At 45.4% G+C, this 17,409-nt stretch overlaps 1 protein-coding gene across 2 annotated transcripts in view; it reads left to right on the top strand.

The window, feature by feature from the left end:
- LOC126282183 (paired box protein Pax-6) overlaps positions 1-17,409 on the top strand; it is a 345,047-nt gene that overhangs the window by 300,988 nt on the left and 26,650 nt on the right. For both annotated transcript variants that reach the window (XM_049981715.1, XM_049981714.1), the window contains 2 exons: positions 6,519-6,700; positions 10,731-11,026. In XM_049981715.1, coding sequence (XP_049837672.1) covers positions 6,519-6,700; positions 10,731-11,026 — 478 coding nt within the window. The remainder of the gene's footprint in view (positions 1-6,518; positions 6,701-10,730; positions 11,027-17,409) is intronic.

The following is a 17,409-nucleotide window of genomic DNA, read 5'->3' as shown; positions in this document are numbered from 1 at the left end:
TTAATGTTGAAATATAAATAAAATTTTGTTGTTTTTAAGAAGAATATAAAAAGAAGATAGGATAGAGGAGAGATTTGTTAGTATCATCACCGAATGTGACTGACGGTTTCTTCGAGCCGTTGATAGCCAGTCACACACACACACACACACACACACACACACAAATGGTTATTAGTAGAGAAATATGTTTCTTATCTTATTTATTACTAATTTTATATATTAACTACTTTAGGTACCCATCCATGTACAGCATTTGGTATTTTCTTGGCTAGATCGCCAGCACCTTATGCTTATTTACTGTCACATCTCAGCTTCCTCCTCCTGTTCCTCCTCATTGTCACATTTTCGCTGTCACTGTGGGTATCGCTGTCCATCCTCTGGAGATTTCTGTTACGCTGCACATAGGCATGTCTGTAATGTCGTGTCCGCATGTGTTGTTTTTGAAATACTGTTTGTCAGTGCGTAAAATTGTGGCCATTGTTCTTCGTCTCTCATTGCTGTGTATATATCTATGTCTGTATCTGTGTAGTCTAAGTGTAGTGTATGTCTATTGTTCGCGTATTGCCCGCAGAAAAAGACAGTGTGTTCTGGGGAACCTTCTTCCCCGCATGTGCATGTAGGTGTCTGCCTCAGACTCACGCGGTTTAAGTGCGTGGGGAAAAAAAAAAAAAGCCAGGATCGTAGGGAGTTAAACATAGGAACGGCCGAAATGAACAAGATTGCTGAAGAGGGAAGCAGTGGCTGCAGAGGCTTAGTCTTTGGAAAGCAAAAGATTTTTAAGTAAAAACCCACCCAAGTTTATATCTTCACTCATGTAGGTATTATAATCTTGTGATGTCCTGCGAATCTTTCTGAAACACTGTGTTTCATAACAAAAATAAATGTAATAGGCACCCTGGTCAAACCTGCACACAGTAACAGCTGAAAAGCGGATTTCATTTACGCGATGATGGAATCACGTATACAAATGAATTTCGCCGAATAAGATGGTGCGGTGGTGATACGGCGGCTCCGAAAACAGCGCGAGGCCGAACGACGGACACGGCGATAAGGTTATCGGCGCTGCGAGATTGGCTCCGGTCGTCGAACACGCATATGCCGGGCCACCTGTACGGGCGGCTAATGGATAAAGCGGCAGCTCATGCATAGCATTACGCAGAGCCTCGCCCGTAGCCGCACGCAAACCGCCAGAGTTGCTCATAACCTCCCCCCGCTTTTTCCCCTCTCCGCTCTCAGTCCGGCACCGCGACGGCCTTTTCTGTTCGTTTCCGTCACAGAGCTGTCTATAAATCAATTGTGTTTTCCAGCGGCGGGCGCGAGCCACTGTGAATGGGAGATGTGCGCGAGGCGCCAGAATCACGGCGATGCCTATCAACACGTGTCGCTGTTTGGTTTGCATGGCGGGACTCAATTTCCTCGCACATATCTTTTGTTCTGGCGCTTCGCAAACCTCAGCGGCAATTTTGCGACCTCCGCCAGGAGCAGGGCTCTCTGTTGTGCACGCACGCGCGCCGACACGTTAGTGGGGTGGGAAAAGGGGGGGGGGGGGGGAGGGAACTGACACCCACAGCAAGTGAGGGGCGGGACTCACACACAAAAGGAAGCCGCCAACGAGACTAATGCGTGCACGCGAGTCCTTTCTCGACGCGCCCGAACAATGCCGGAGCGCTCTCGCTGCATTTGCCTCGCGGTTTTTCGGCCGCCGTGATTTCTGTTTGTTTTTCGCGCAGCTGTACAGAAAGGGGAGAGGGAGCTGCGTCGACGTTGTTTGCCAAACTTTGCCGGTATTGATTACAGCGCGCACCGATCCGGCCACCAGAAGGCTGAGCAATCGGCCAGAAACCATTTACGTTTTTGGAGACAAAGAACACAAAGGAATACACTCGCAAAGCTCTATGGTTGCAGATACCAGTCTGCAGGAGACGCAGTACCGCCTAATACGCTGTGCGTTTCGTGAAGCTTCCGTGTCTGCCACCGTGGACTACACCATCTACTCTGTAATGATAATGGCGTTTTCGAACATGGCTGACTGCAGCAACTGTAAATAAATTTTCAATATATAAAGTATACAGCCCACCGATTAGCATAAGTTTAATGTTTGAGTCTTGACCAGGTTTCGATAGCGCTAAGGGTATTTTCTTTAGAAGGAAGTCACCTGTAATGTTTAAAAGAACCATAAAATAAAAGTCTAAAATGCTTAATACTTTACCAAATTGTGAAATGGAGAACGTGGAATAAAAACTGGTACTTGCTTAAATTACAAGATGTCAAAATTGTAAATGTTCGTGGTGAAATGATGACTATGCACAGAGAGAAGAAAGGGTGCAAACTTGATTTCTTAGAAGTACTTGACATCTTTAGACATACTGTCACTAACGAGGGCCTCATCTTAAACGAACAACTGCAACTTTATGATGCTTTAATTCATGTTCCCATTCACTTCCATTTCTGAACCGTTACTCCTCCCTATCCTTTATGGACTCTGTACTTGCTTACTGATTGTACGCCAAGAGGCACTGTATACGACATTCTGTTTTGAAGAGTTTGTGGTTCAGAGACATGATGGCCATTTAGAAAAGTTCGTTAACGCCTGTATCCATCCTCCTAGAATGGGCCAAAATGTACCACGTGGTGTTTGCTTTTTCTACTGCAGAGAAAGTGAGGGCAAGAGATGAGGTCTTTACTAGTTGATGAGCTCCCAGTTTATGCCGGATTTTGCTCTGGTGGGGGTACTAGATTTGGGTCCACTAAAACAAAAATAAAAGAGATGAGGTCTTTACTAGTTGATGAGCTCCCAGTTTATGCCGGATTTTGCTCTGGTGGGGGTACTAGATTTGGGTCCACTAAAACAAAAATAAACGCAAAGTGTTTAGCATAAATAGGCTCAAAGCGACTTTGTTATTAGATGATTGTCAAACAGTTACTGGAACTGGTGAAAACCAGTAGATAATTATCTAGAAGTATGCCTACAGAGCAACTTAAAATGAAACTATTACATAAACTAGTGATAGAGAAGGGTAGAAGCAAGAGTGAATTCACTGGAAAATGTGAAAGTGTAGCTCTCTATCCATCCGATATTTTAATAAGTTTTTATAGAATACTTTGCACCCCTTAACTTATAATCGCTGTTCATTGTGAAGGGCGTTTTCACGGCGAGAATGCACTGTGGCAGGTACATACGAGCTCGACTTTGGAGAAACCCTTACCACAAAAAAAAAAAAAAATGTGCTGCCTCAGTGCAGGTCGAAATTCGCTAAACTAGGAAATGAATTATATAAGTACTGTTGATGATGAAGCTCAAATTTCCGACAACATTTCAATATACGAGAGCATGAATCAAGCTTAGGGGTTTTTCGCCTCTTCCCCTTTCGCATGTTTCATGCACACTCCTTTTCCATTCCGGACTCGTCGCCTTCTGCTTAAAAGCCCATTTACGTTAGTGGTATCAGCAGATGCTTTCGATGCAACCTAACCAAACTTGATGTCTGCATAGTATCAGTTCTAATATCGTCGAGAGTTCCAGAGGACAGAACAATCAGTAAATCACCCATCCTTGAGCTCTCAAACTGTCTGGACGAGCTGGTTTAATCTTCCGAAGTTTAGTTCCAAGTATCTCTACAACGGAGAGGTGTTACATGTTTATGTCTTTCAGCGTCATTCACATTAACAAACCACGCCATGCTAGCTACGTTTACACAATTCTTACCTGACAGTTCAGCTTTTACATTACGCTATTTCGTAGTGTAGTAGGTGTATTTGCTGGGTGACATTTATTGGACTACACGAAATAAAATCGTCATAACTTTTGAACGGTTTGCGTTAGCACGTTCAAAGTGCACGGTTAGCAGCGGGGCTTAATGGGAATTAATATGTGCTGTATGGTTTGGTTTAGCGACGAAGCCCACCTTCATTTGAAAGGGTTTGTCAATAAGCAAAAATGGCGCATTTGGGGGACTGAAATCCGCATTTCGCGACCGAGAAGTGTCTTCACCCTCAACGGGTGACTGTGTGGTGTGCAATGTCCAGTCACGGAATAATCGGTTCAATATTCCTTTATGTCAAGGTGACTACTGAATGGTACGTGAAGGTTTTGGAAGATGATTTCGTCCCCATTGTCCAAATGGACCCAGATTTCGCCAAGATGTGGTTCATGTAAGACGGAGCTCGACCCCTTCGAACCCCACCTTCATTTGAATGCTCCGTCTTACATGAACCACGTCTTGGCGAAATCTGGGTCCATTTGGACAATGGGGACGAAACCATCTTCCAAAACCTTCACGTACCATTCCTTTGATGACCTAGAGAAGCACTTTGGGAGCCGCATTATGGCTCTGTGATACTCAGAGGCCATTGGCATGGGCCTCCATTGGCCAGCATATACTCCGGTTTTGAACACAAACGACTCCTTTTTGTGGGGCTCTATTAAAGGCAAAGTGTGGAGCAGTAACTCCAAATTCAATGCAGTTTTGAAAACAGCCATTCACAAGGTTTTCGACAGCATCGATGTTCCGACATTTCAGCGGGTCATGCAGAATTTCGCTGTTCGCCTGTGCCACATCATCGACAATGATGGAAGGAGTATCTAACACATCATAGCCTAAATCTGAATATGTGTAGTGATGTTGAATAAAGTGTGTTCACGCCGTAGTTTGTAACTAATTTGCGTTCTTTTTTCATTTAGCTCAATAATTGTCGCCTTGTAAACGCTTCGTTTATAAAACCGCTATAGTGTGTCCTGAGACGCACCGTGGTACGATACATGAACTGCCAGTCCTAAGTAACAGCTCCAAGCATATACACACTTCGATAGTGGTCTACACTGACGGAGCCAGTTTTGCGCCCTGTAACGGAACAAACTGATTAGAGCTCACATATCTGTTTGTAGGCTGTATGTTTGCACAGCTTATGGCGCTCCTAGCACCACGCAATTTTTTTCCCATCTTTCATGAGTCCGCAGAGCAAGTGACAATCTAAAAAGGTATCATTATCTAATAGTTCCAGCTGGTTCTCATCGTGGAACGTGATACCACGCGCACATTAAAGACGTTCGCTAGCAGGAAAATGCTCCCATCGGCGCACAAAAAAGGCGAATATGCTCCTACTTATTAAAAGACTCACTGAAACGTGGGGCACCAGCTACCTCATTCTACCTTTGTCAGCACATTGAAACAATATTGCAAAAAATTTGAAATAATACCATATTCGCCCTGTTTTTAACATGCGCTTCACCTCTCGCGCTCACACGCACGGTTTTGGTAGCCGAAAGCCATGTTTTTGGGGTGTTTCTCGATAACGGATAATGATTTTTGAAACTGGGAAGAAGGTACTTCTAGATAAATACCTAAAGAATTTCCCGTTAAAATTTGATCAATTTGCTGAGGTTGTTTATTATTTAGATTTCTCCTCACATCATACTTCACCAGAGGAGGGGGGGGAGGGAGGGGGAATTAGAGTTTAACGTCCCGTTGACAACGAAGTCATTACAGCCGGCCCGTGTGGCCGTGCGGTTCTAGGCGCTTCAGTCTGACCGCGTGACCGCTACGGTCGCAAGTTCGAATCCTGCCTCGGGCATGGATGTGTGTGATGTCCTTAGTTAGGTTTAAGTAGTTCTAAGTTCTAGGAGACTGATGACACACATGTTAAGTCCCATAATGCTCAGAGCCATTTGAACTTTTTTTTTTTTTTTTTTTTTTTTTTTTTTTTTTTTTTTTTTAAGTCATTACCGACGGAGCACAAGCTCGGATAAGGGAAGGATGGGGAGGGAAATCGGCCGTGCCCTTTCGAAGGAACCATCCAGGCATTTGCCGGAAGCGATTTAGGGAAATCACGGAAAACCTAAATCAGGATGACTGGACGCGGGTTCGAACCATCCTCCACAGGAATGCGAGTCCAGTGTGCTAACCACTGCACCTTCTCGCTCGGTTTTATATGTACAAGTAGGGTAACGTTGAACCTCTGTATCTCGGAAATGGATAAAGATACCAAAAAATTTGCAGTGTTCTTCGAGATCAGAGTCCTAGGAATATATCATAAAAATTTCAGCCATTTGTTGTGCGTAGCCGTCTTGGAATCATCGGCTCGTTACCCAAAAAACATTTTTTCCGGATTTTCGCAGAGACTGGCCATGAAGTAAATAGTGCCTCCAAACGCCTCTTAAGGTGCATCGTAGACCACATCAAACGCGAAAAGAACCAACCGATTTGCTCCATTTGCCTAAGCTGGAGGAAGCCTATAATATTCAAAGTTTGCCCTGTGCTTTAAGATAGTTACATGAAGATACCTCTGTTGAATGTATAAATGGTCCCTAGCTCAATGGCTATGCTCAACACTTGACCCACAAATAACACCCAAGGTATAAGCCCCAAAAAAATCCCGTTTTTGTGCACGGTGTGTTGGAACATACTAGGTAGCGCAAGAGGCCGCGTGAGTACCGATTGCCTGCTCGTAGTTTCAGATAGTAGCCTTAATTGAACGAGCGTGAACTGGTAGCAGTAAGAGACTTAATGTGTCTGTCACAGGTGTGGTTCTCGAACCGGCGCGCCAAGTGGAGGCGCGAAGAGAAGCTGCGCAACCAGCGACGCGCCGTCGAACAGGCGGGGGCGCCCACCGCGCCCGCGGGACGCCTACCGCTCAACTCCGGCTTCAACTCCATGTACTCCTCCATCCCGCAGCCCATCGCAACCATGGCTGACTCCTACAGGTACGCCCACTGTGCTTCAACTCCATGTACTCCTACTACATCACAACTCATCGCCACCAGGGTTCACTTCTGCAGGTATGCTCACTCTGCTTTAAGTCCACGTATATCTCCATACTGCAACCCATAATCACTATTGCTGACTGCTAGGGTATGCTCGCAGAGCATCAACTTCATGTACCCCACCACATCGCAGCACATTGCCTCTGTGGGGCCGGCCGCTATGGCCGAGCTGTTCTAGGCGCTTCAGTCTGGAACCGCACGACCGCTACGGTCGCAGGTTCGAATCCTGCCTCGGGAATGGATGTGTGTGATGTCTTTAGGTTAGTTAGGTTTAAGTAGTTCTAAGTTCTAGGAGACTCGTGACCTCAGATGTTAAGTACTCAGAGCCATTTGACCAATTTTTCGTCACTGTGGCTAAGTCCTTTCGGTATAATCACCTCCTTCAACTCTACATAGTCTTCTGTCCTGCAGCCCATCACCACAATCGCTGACTATTACATACATGCTCACTGTGCTTAACTCCATGTCCTGATACATCCTAGCCCATTGCCACCAAGGATCACTCCAATAGGTTTGCTCACTGAGCTTCAACTCCACACACTCCTCCATCCTAGAGCCCATCGCCACCATGGTTAACTTGTACACAATGTTCACCTACTTCAACTACACATACTCCTCCATCTCATAACCTGTCGCGATGGTGTCTGACTTGTCGAGGTATTTTCACTACACTTCATCTCCACATAATCCTCCATGTTCTAACCCATCGCTACATGTCTATATATGTCGGCTGCACCTCATCTTCACATAATATTCCAGTCTGTAACCCGCCACTACAATGGCTCACTGTGCTTCAATGCCATGTATTACACCCTATAGTTCATTACCAAAACGTTTGACTAATCTAGATGTGTCCAGTGTGCTTCAGCTCTACAAACTCCTCCATACCATACTCATAGCCACAGTTAGTGACTGCAACAGGTATGCTGACTGAACTTCGGTTGCATTTCATCCTTTGTCCTACAATGCCTTGCCGCCATGTTGACATCCACAAGTCTACTTGCTTTGCTCCAATTCCTCCATACCACATTCCACAAGCACCGATTTCTCTACCCATTGCCACTGTGATTCACTGCTAGATGTGCGTGAGCTATAATTCAACTGCACGGAATCCTCCTCCCCATAGCCGTTTCCCCTTATGAGAGACACACAACAATCAGGAATATATACACTCAAATGTCAAAGTTGTGATGCAGTATACATAGGTATGACATGCAGGGATTTTGAAACAAGATACAAAGAACATATCAGATGTTGTAAGTATGAAACAAACCATTCCACATTTGCAGAGCATTTAAAACACCATAACCATCATCCTACAAACATGGAACAAGAAATGAAGATAATGAGAATAAGCAACCATGACAAACATCTTATACAAACGCAAGAAAACTTGCACATCATGAAAGCCATAGCAGAAAACAAACATGTGATAAATGAACAAACACACATCAGCACAGGCTCCCTACTGCACTTAATAAAGGAAATGATAACATAAAACAAAAAAAAAACTCTTCCCTACACCATCTGGACACACACACACACACACACACACACAGCCAAAAAAAAAAAACAAAGACAAACACAAAAAAATGTACCACACAAAACCACACACACACACACACACACACAAATTATATCACACCAAAACACACACAGCACAAAAAAATTATATCACACCTAAACACACACACACACACACACACACACACACACACACACACACACACACACACACACACAAGCTCACACACAAATGCATACACGAACAGATCACAAATACTTCAATAATAACACTCGAAACAAACTCACACACAAATGCATACACGAACAGATCACAAATACTTCAATAATAACACTCGAAACTTTGGCAATAACATTCGATTTTTGGCAAAAACATTTGACAGTCGGCAACAGAAACCAAAACATTGCATTGAAACAAGCGTTCAGTTCATAGTGCTATGGAATGTGGGGAAAAACCGCAAATTGGCATTCATAAGAAGGAGAACAACGCCAAAAATGGAACAGGAGCGTAATATGTAAGAAATTGTCCACACAACTTGTAAGTACAGTTCAAAACATTACTACTTAATAGGAAAACCAACCACCAGAACTGTTTATAATCTATAGGCACAGTGACAAAAAATGCAAATTAAATAGCTAACATATGTACATATTCCAGGCCACTGATGATGCCTTGCAGAAAATAAAGGCGAAACGCGTATGGCATTAAAATTGTATTTTATTCAGTTGCTGTGAGACGGCCCATGAGTGAAAATTATCAATATACCGTAATACTCGTATATATATTTTTCCAACAACCCACAGACAAACTCCGTGATGAAAAGGCTGTTCGTGGTGTTTGTAAGCTGCTGTCTCTACGATCTTAAGGTTTCAGCATCGCCTCACCCCCGACACTTTCGCAGCAGTGGCGCGGCTGCCTAGAGAAGCCCGTTCCACCGGCTACTCGAAGGGGCGGCAGTTCTAGGCAGTTAACGGCCCCGTCGTCCGATTCTTTTCAGAGCTATAAAAGCTGCCCTGCCTCCAGTCCTCGGCAGATCACAGAGGCCCTCGTTCTCTCCCTGTCAGAGCCAGTGCGAAGTTATCCTTAAAGCGTGCAACTGCATAGAAATGTTTTATGAGACTAGCCAGGATCAACCAATAAATCGTTAATAATTCGATAATATCACATAAAAATACGATCTCATACAAAGTAAGCATGAAATATTATTATTCTCGTGTCAGAAACATACATAAAACACAATTTATGGCACTTGTTGACATATCAACACAGTTTATATAATATTTTACCAAAATTTGGGCACTTCCACTGAATTTTCCACTGGCTGGTGAAGGTAATTACTGCGCACAGTTGACACTGGAGCATAAGCTGAACAGCCTGTTCTTCCTCGCACTCACACTGGGTTTTGTTTTCTTCAATGTATACCATTTTGCCAGGTTAACCCGTGATGCGCCACTCCTGACCTCGGTCTATTCAAGGACTTCCAGATTGGCCAATTCTCATCGTGACCAGGGGTAAAGATTCTGAAAATATTTACCAATCAGGAGGGTGAGGCGTCTCAGCCTTCCACAGTTACAGCCTGGCTTCTTCATCAGTGGTCGTTAATTTCTTCGACGTTCTGAGGAAACTTTTCTCTGGTCTTAGTCGTTGTGGATAGGGTTGTTGCTCATGCAAGGGACGCGTTTTTTTCCTGCTCCAGTTTCGTTCTCTGCCTGTTTGCTTCTATTCCACTTCGAACAGGAGGTGGTGCAATTCCTGCAAGGTGGTAAAGCCATTCAGAGTAGACTTCAAGCAACCTGTTATAATTCTGCACGTGTCTTTTACGGCAATATCCACCTTTTTGGCCGGCCGGAGTGGCGGAGCGGTTCTAGGCGCTTCAGTCTGGAACCGCGCTACCGCTACGGTCGCAGGTTCAAATCCGGCCTCGGGCATGGATGTGTGTGATGTTCTTAGGTTAGTTAGGTTTAAGTTGTTCTAAGTTCTAGGGGACTGTTGACCTCCGCTGTTAAGTCCCATAGTGCTCAGAGCCATTTGAACCACCTTTTTGGCATGTGTTGACTTATACCAAACAGGACAGGCTTACTCTGCAGCGGACTAGCGTAATGCCACTGAAGAAATTCGAATGGTTTCAGCTTGACTGTATCATTGGATACGGCCAGTTTTCTCAGTTCGTTGTTCCTGGTGGGGAATGTTGTTTTGAAATTCATGCAGTGTTTTTTGAACGCTAGAGATCTGTCAAGTGTTATCCCTAGGTATTTTGGAGTGTCACAGTGTTCAAATTTAACCCCTGACCATTCTGTCCTTAACTTGAAATACGAAACGGCGTTCATGCTCTGTGGTAAAATCTTGCCGTCTTCCAAAGGAGGCGTTGTTGTAGTGGTGTGTAGCTGCGGGTTTTGTGACTGGCCTGCGAGGCGCCGTACAGTGTGGTGTGTGCTCGTGCCGCAGCTCCATGTCGACGAGCCTGAGCAGCATGGGCGCGGGCAGCTGCCTGCAGCAGCGCGACCACGGCTACCCGTACATGTTCCACCACCACGACCCACTGCACTCGCTCAGCTCGTCGTACGCCAGCCACTCACGCGCCGCCGCCGCCGTCTCGGCCGCCTGCAACCCGGCCGCCGCGCACGCGCAGAGCGCAGCCGCCGCCGCCGCCGCCGCCCCCGGACACGCGACGCCGTACGCCGCCGCTGCCGCCGCCGCCGCCGCCGTCTCCTCCGCCTCCACGCCGGCCACCGCGGGCACAGGTCAGTAACTCCCTCCCTCTTCCACTACTCCTCCTCAAAGCCACCTTCTGTTCGACTAATGTGCAGCAGCGCCTGATAAGAGCGTGGGCGTCATTCTGTTAGAACAGGGCTTCCCAACCTTTTCAGCTGGTGGACCCCTTCTTCAGTATAAAATCCATGGCGGAAACCTAGTTAGTCAAGAGCACAGTTACTTTAAATTTCAGAGCGAAACCCATGGGAACTGAAAGCTTCTTAATGCAAGTTTCATGTTCCCAATGCCCCCCCCCCCCCCCCCCCCGGAGTATCAATAGGCTTTGGTTTAGAGATGAATAAAAACAACTTGAAGGTCAAAAATCGACTTACGAAATAGATAGTGCACTGACAAAGCAAGTTTAACATTTAATGATGCCCGGGGCCGCATACGTGCCAGCGAGCACTGTGATTGGTCGACAAAGCTCGCTCCGCGCATGCGTAAAAGGTTTCAGCGCAACTACCGCTGTGAGCGGGCGCACAAACGACCTCCGTATTGTTGAGAAACAATCAGAGAAGCCGCATTCTCCTGCACTAAACTGTGTATGCGTTCTCACTTAGGAACCGCAAAGGCTGCTTGGGAATACGACCTGAAGTAAAAGTACACATGTTTTCCATACGAAAAAAGTGATGAATTTGATTTTCACATTTTTATTCAATAATTTTACTCATTATTTTACACGATTTGGTGAAGGGTGGCCGCGGACCCCCTAGAAAGAGCCGGCGGACCTCTCACGTTGGGAAGCCCTGTGTTAGAATATTCAATTGTGTTGCCTACGACTATACAAAGTCTAAACGATGACTGTATAAACGTAGCACAGAGATTTAGGGGAAGCAGAGACGAACAATATGAGGACACTTGTGGTCTATCGAGCCGGGAAACAACCTAAAACTGATTTGCTAAACCCACTTAACCTACAGCACATGCGCGCTGTGTGAGATTTTAAATACCCTCTCGCATCTTAAGCCACAGGCTTAATCGGTCTTCACTCTAAAATCGCCCTCGAATATTAGACACAACTTGCAACTCTTCATTTCTAAAACGGGTGAGCAAGAGCAGTTGCCGTCCTCTCTTAAAAAAATAAAAAATAAAAAAAGGCTATTGCTTAAATGTAAGAACTAACTGACCAATAAAATATACGTACACTGGGTGTGCAAAACTTAAGGTCGAAATGACTTACTCACGAAGTGTCACTGCCACGTAGCAAAATTCGATGAAAGTTGGACCATACATATGAGAGCATCCTGGCAAGTAATGCCACCTATATATTCTTATTCTGTTCTCAATATCGGTTGAAGTATTGCATGCCATACGTATTACTTGGTCAATTTTCCCGCTTCGCTGACGCAAGTAGCAACCCTCTGCGCTAGAGGGCTCCATATTGTAGCGCGTAACGTGACAGTATGTAACGTAACTACCGGGTGATCAAAAAGTCAGTATAAATTTGAGAACTTAAAAACCACGGAATAATGTAGATATAGAGGTAAAAATTGACACATACGCTTGGAATGACATGGGCTTTTATTAGAACCAAAAATTAAAAAAAAAAACAAAGTATTGCTAGAGCGTGAAAGATCTCTTGCGCTCGTCGTTTGGTGATGATCGTGTGCTCATCTGCCACTTTCGTCATGCTTGTCCTCCCAGGTCCCCAGACCTCAGTCCGTGCGATTATTGGCTTTGGGGTTACCTGAAGTCACAAGTGTATCATGATCGACCGACATCTCTAGGGATGCTGAAAGACAACATCCGACGCCACTGCCCCACCATAACTCCGGACATTCTTTACAGTGCTGTTCACAACATTGTTCCTCGACTACAGCTATTGTCGAGGAATGATGGTGGGCATACTGAGCATTTCCTGTAAAGAACATCATCTTTGCTTTGTCTTACTTTGTTATGCTAATTATTGCTATTCTGATCAGATGAAGCGCCATCTGTCGGACATTTTTTGAACGTTCGTATTTTTTTGGTTCTCATAAAACCCCATGCCATTCGAAGCATGTGTGTCAATTTGTACCTCTCTATCTAAATTATTCCGTGAGTTATTCAGTTTTCAAATTTATGCTGACTTTTTGATCACCCGGTATTTCGGTGCGTCAGAAAACCTTCAAAAACTGAAAGCACGAATCCTGAGTTGCTCCACAAATGGAGCACGCTCTCCTTCTACAAGAGAATGTCAGATCACAAACGAGCGGTGCGACTTCTTCTGCAATCCGACGTCTTGTGTTCACTGATATCGTTCATCCTCCATACGGACCTGACTTGGTCGCATCTGAGTGTCATCAGTTTCCAAAACTGAAAGAACATCTTCAAGAACTTCAATTTAATAGTGATGAAGCGGTGCAAGCGGAGGTGAGGTTGTGGCTCCGTCAACAATGTCAGACATTGTACAGTGACTATGGCTTCTCTATTGTAGTGTCAAATAAGCATTTAAGTAACCAGTTTGTTGGTATCGCCATTTATATTTTACATTACAATAGCGGAGCCATAGTCACAGTACATAATTTTTTTCTTAAAAATATGGCTTCCCTTTTGTAGTGTGAGAAAACATTTAAGTTATGTTTTGGTCACACTCCTTACGAGAGTTATGTCGGAATATAGAAGCTAGTCTCTGGAGAAATCTGATGGTCGCCAAGCTGACTATGTTGAGAAATACGAGGGTTGTAACTTTAATAATGGCAACTATTTATTTACAACTCGGACAAAATAAATACGTGTTTCGAAGTTTTGCTGACCTTCAAAGTAGTCACCAGCATTGTGTCTAACTCTTGCCAGCGATGTGGAAGTCGTAGGATACTCTTAGCAGTGCCAGTTCGAGCGTCGCGGTCTATTGGCCGACGAGTTTGTAGCTGTTCAGAAGCGAATGCCGCGATATGTTTCCTTCAGAAATCGAGTTGAACTCACGAGGGCTTAAGTCAGGGGAGTGCAGCAGGTGGTATAGCATTTAGCAGGCCCCTCGGTCAAACAAATCAGTAACAGCTTGTACTGTAAGTGCTAAAGCATTGTCCTGCAAAATGATGGTCAGGTACTGCAGAAAATGTCTCTATGCTGCTCATTTTTGGAACACAACCTTCGACCAACTAAGAGACAGAAGTGATGACACTTCCTGCAGAAAGTGACCATCATTTTGTAGGACAATTCTCAACCACGTACAATGCAAACTGTTACTAATTTGTTTGAGTAATGGGGCTGCTAAGCGCTATGCCACCTACTGCACTCCCCTGACTTAAGCCCTCGTGAGTTCAACTCGATTTCTAAACTGAAGAAATCTCTTCCCGGCATTCGCTTCAGAACTGCTACAAATTCGCCGGACAATAGACAGCGCCGCTCGAACTATCAACACGACGGGCACTGCTAAGAGTATCCTACATCTACATCTACATCCATACTCCGCAAGCCACCTGACTTCCATATCGCTGGCAACGAGTTATACACAATGCTGGTGACTACTCTGAATGCCAGTAAAGCTTTGAAACTCTTTTTTATTTTGTACGAGTTGTAAATATATAGTTGCCACTATTAAAGTTCCAACCCTCGTAAATATGTAAATATGAAGAGCAAAGATGTAGAATGATAGTAACGTTTGTATTGTTAAAAAAAACTTTAAGAGTTTTCACATAGAAAATTCGGAGGCATTACTTTCCAGCGCACCCTCGTCGAAAGAACTACTACAGTACAGTACAGAAAGTAACTGAAAGAAATACCCAGCGAGACGAAAACCGCGCTGCTGCTACGGTCGCAGGTTCGCATACGGCATCGGACATGGATGTGTGTGATGTCCTTAGGTTAGTTAGGTTTAAGTAGTTCTAAGTCTAGGGGGCTGATGACATCAGATGATAAGTCCCATAGTGCTTAGAGCCATTTAAACCGTTTGAGACGAAGAAAAACGATACTTTTGTGCTAATAATCACAACGAAGTCCCCGCGATTCATAGTGGTCCCCTGGACAATAGAAAAGTTGGGGCATCGTTCTTAATTGGTGCCTGATTACCAGGGACAGCAACGCATGCTCTGCAGCGTGGTCCTACGCTGCCCACAACGTGGAGTTCTTGTGCTAAGGTGTTCCATTCCTCCGTGACTGCGTTCGACAATACTGGACATACCCTCATATGACGATAGAGAGGAACTAGCAATATCCGACGAACTTTATGGAATATAAACGTTTTGGTGCTCCAGGTGTTGTGGTGTGTAGAAGCATAACATTGCACCGGCGTACTGACATCCAAATCTTTGAACACGGTCACTCACCGGTCAACCTTATTGTGTGACTGTACTCCTTCCTCATGTGCGTCCTTTCAGGGGTGCATTCGGCCCTGACTACATTTTTATGAGTGAAAATGTGTGAGCCGCGCGGAGCGACCGGGCGGTATGAGGCTCATGTCACAGATAGCGCTGCCCCGTCCGACGGACGTTCGGGTCATCCCTCGGGCATGGGTGTGTGTGTTGTTCGTAGCATAAGTTAGTTAAAGTAGTGTGTAAGTCTAGGGACCGATGGCCTCAGCAGTTTGGTCCATTAGGAATTCACACACATTTAAACTTTTTTTTAAAAAAAAATCTGCGATCTCATCGAACTGCCCAGGTGGAGGAGCTGTTGAAACGAGAAGATATTCGGCAAATGGATTGGCCGGCCCGTTCCCCCGATTTAAACCCCATCGAGCACTAGTGGGGTGCTTTGGGCATACGTAGTGCAGCATGTCCACATACAACGACCATACAGCAATTGTAAACCACGCTGGTGGAAGACTGGAACATCCTGCCACAAGATTTCCGTAGCAGCCATGAGGCCAACGTCGGAGCACGTCGGTCATTGTCGTCAGTGGTGATCACACACTCCATTAAGACCCATATACCTCCTCTTGTAATGTTCAGGAGTCCATCATGAGTCATGGTGGCTTTAGCATATGTACCGTATTTGAATAAAAGTGTCATTCCTGTTGGTTCAGCCGGCCAGGATGGCCGAGCGGTTCTGGGCGCTACAGTCTGTAACCGCGCGACCGCTACGGTTGCAGGTTCGAATCCTGCCTCGGGCATGGATGTTTGTGATGTCCTTCTTAGGTTAGTTAAGTTTAAGTAATTCTAAGTTCTAGGGGACTTATGACCTCAGCAGTTGAGTCCGATAGTGTTCAAAAAATGGTTCAAATGGCTCTGAGCACTATTGGACTTAACTTCTGAGGTCATCAGTCCCCTAGAACTTAGAACTACTTAAACCTAACTAACCTAAGGACATCACACACATCCATGCCCGAGGCAGGATTCGAACCTGCGACCGCAGCGGTCGCACGGTTCCAGACTGCAGCGCCTAGAACCGCTCCGCCACCACGGCCGGCCATAGTGCTCAGAGCCATTTGTTCGTTTCATTGCGTATTTACTACTATAATGTAGCTGATCTTTCTATGTCCGATCCAAGTTTCATTGAGCTATGTTACTCGTCAACCACACATCAAACGAAAATTATTTTCGTCCTTGAGTTTGCACACCAGTGTACATTAATTGTTAACTGCGAGAGCAGCTGGTCACCTCTCTAAACTGTCTCCCGTTTCTGCTATAGTCGTATGAAGTCGACATCGATAGTAATTGACTAATCCGAAATGTTGTACGTAGCGCCAGAAAACTACGACGAAAGCTTTACGCCGGTAAAAAGGTCGCCAATTTCAGCCGTTTAGTGTATAGTCCCCACAGCATGAGCTAAGGGATCCGAACACATACACCTCTCTCGGCTTCGGCACTACACAGCCACCTCTTGCCGAATGTGGGAGGTGCTTGACGTTGGCTTAGGCTAGGGAAGAGTCGGGGGCGGCTCTTTCGGGTCACCCCGAAGAAAGTGGTAATCGGAGCCAGAAAGTGGGTGGACGGCGATTCTATAAAACCGCCAGCTTCGAACTGTTAGCTCTCAGTCTTCAGTTGTGGCCGTCCGCAATCTCCACTGATGCCAGTGCGTTGACAGCTTCCGCATACCAACTCGTCCCGTCATTACTCTCCTCTGCGGCACACACTATAGTTTCCTCTCGGCTCAGGACTTTCTTAAAGTAGAGCAAAAGTATCTGGAAATTTGGAACGCTGTGGTAAGGTTACGGCACCAAACTGCTGAGGTCATCGGTCCCTAAGCTTACACACTACTTACTCTAACTTAAACTAACTTATGCCAAGGACAACACACACACCCATGTCCGAGGGAGGACTCGAATCACCGACGGAGGGAACCGCGCGCATCGTGACAAGGCGCCTAAGACCACGCGGCTACTCAGCGCGGTTAGCAATGTGTTGTAACTTGGTTTCATGTATAATGTGTGTGTGTGTTTGTTTGTGTGTGAGTGTGTGTAGTGTGTTTGTGTGTGCACTCCTTTGTATTGTTTCATTCTACTGCAGAGCACTCT

Source organism: Schistocerca gregaria, chromosome 7 (genome assembly GCF_023897955.1).
Source record: "Schistocerca gregaria isolate iqSchGreg1 chromosome 7, iqSchGreg1.2, whole genome shotgun sequence".
Taxonomy (NCBI): domain Eukaryota; kingdom Metazoa; phylum Arthropoda; class Insecta; order Orthoptera; family Acrididae; genus Schistocerca; species Schistocerca gregaria.
The sequence above is the reverse complement of the archived record's forward strand: the minus strand, read 5'-3'. Positions and strand labels throughout refer to the sequence as shown.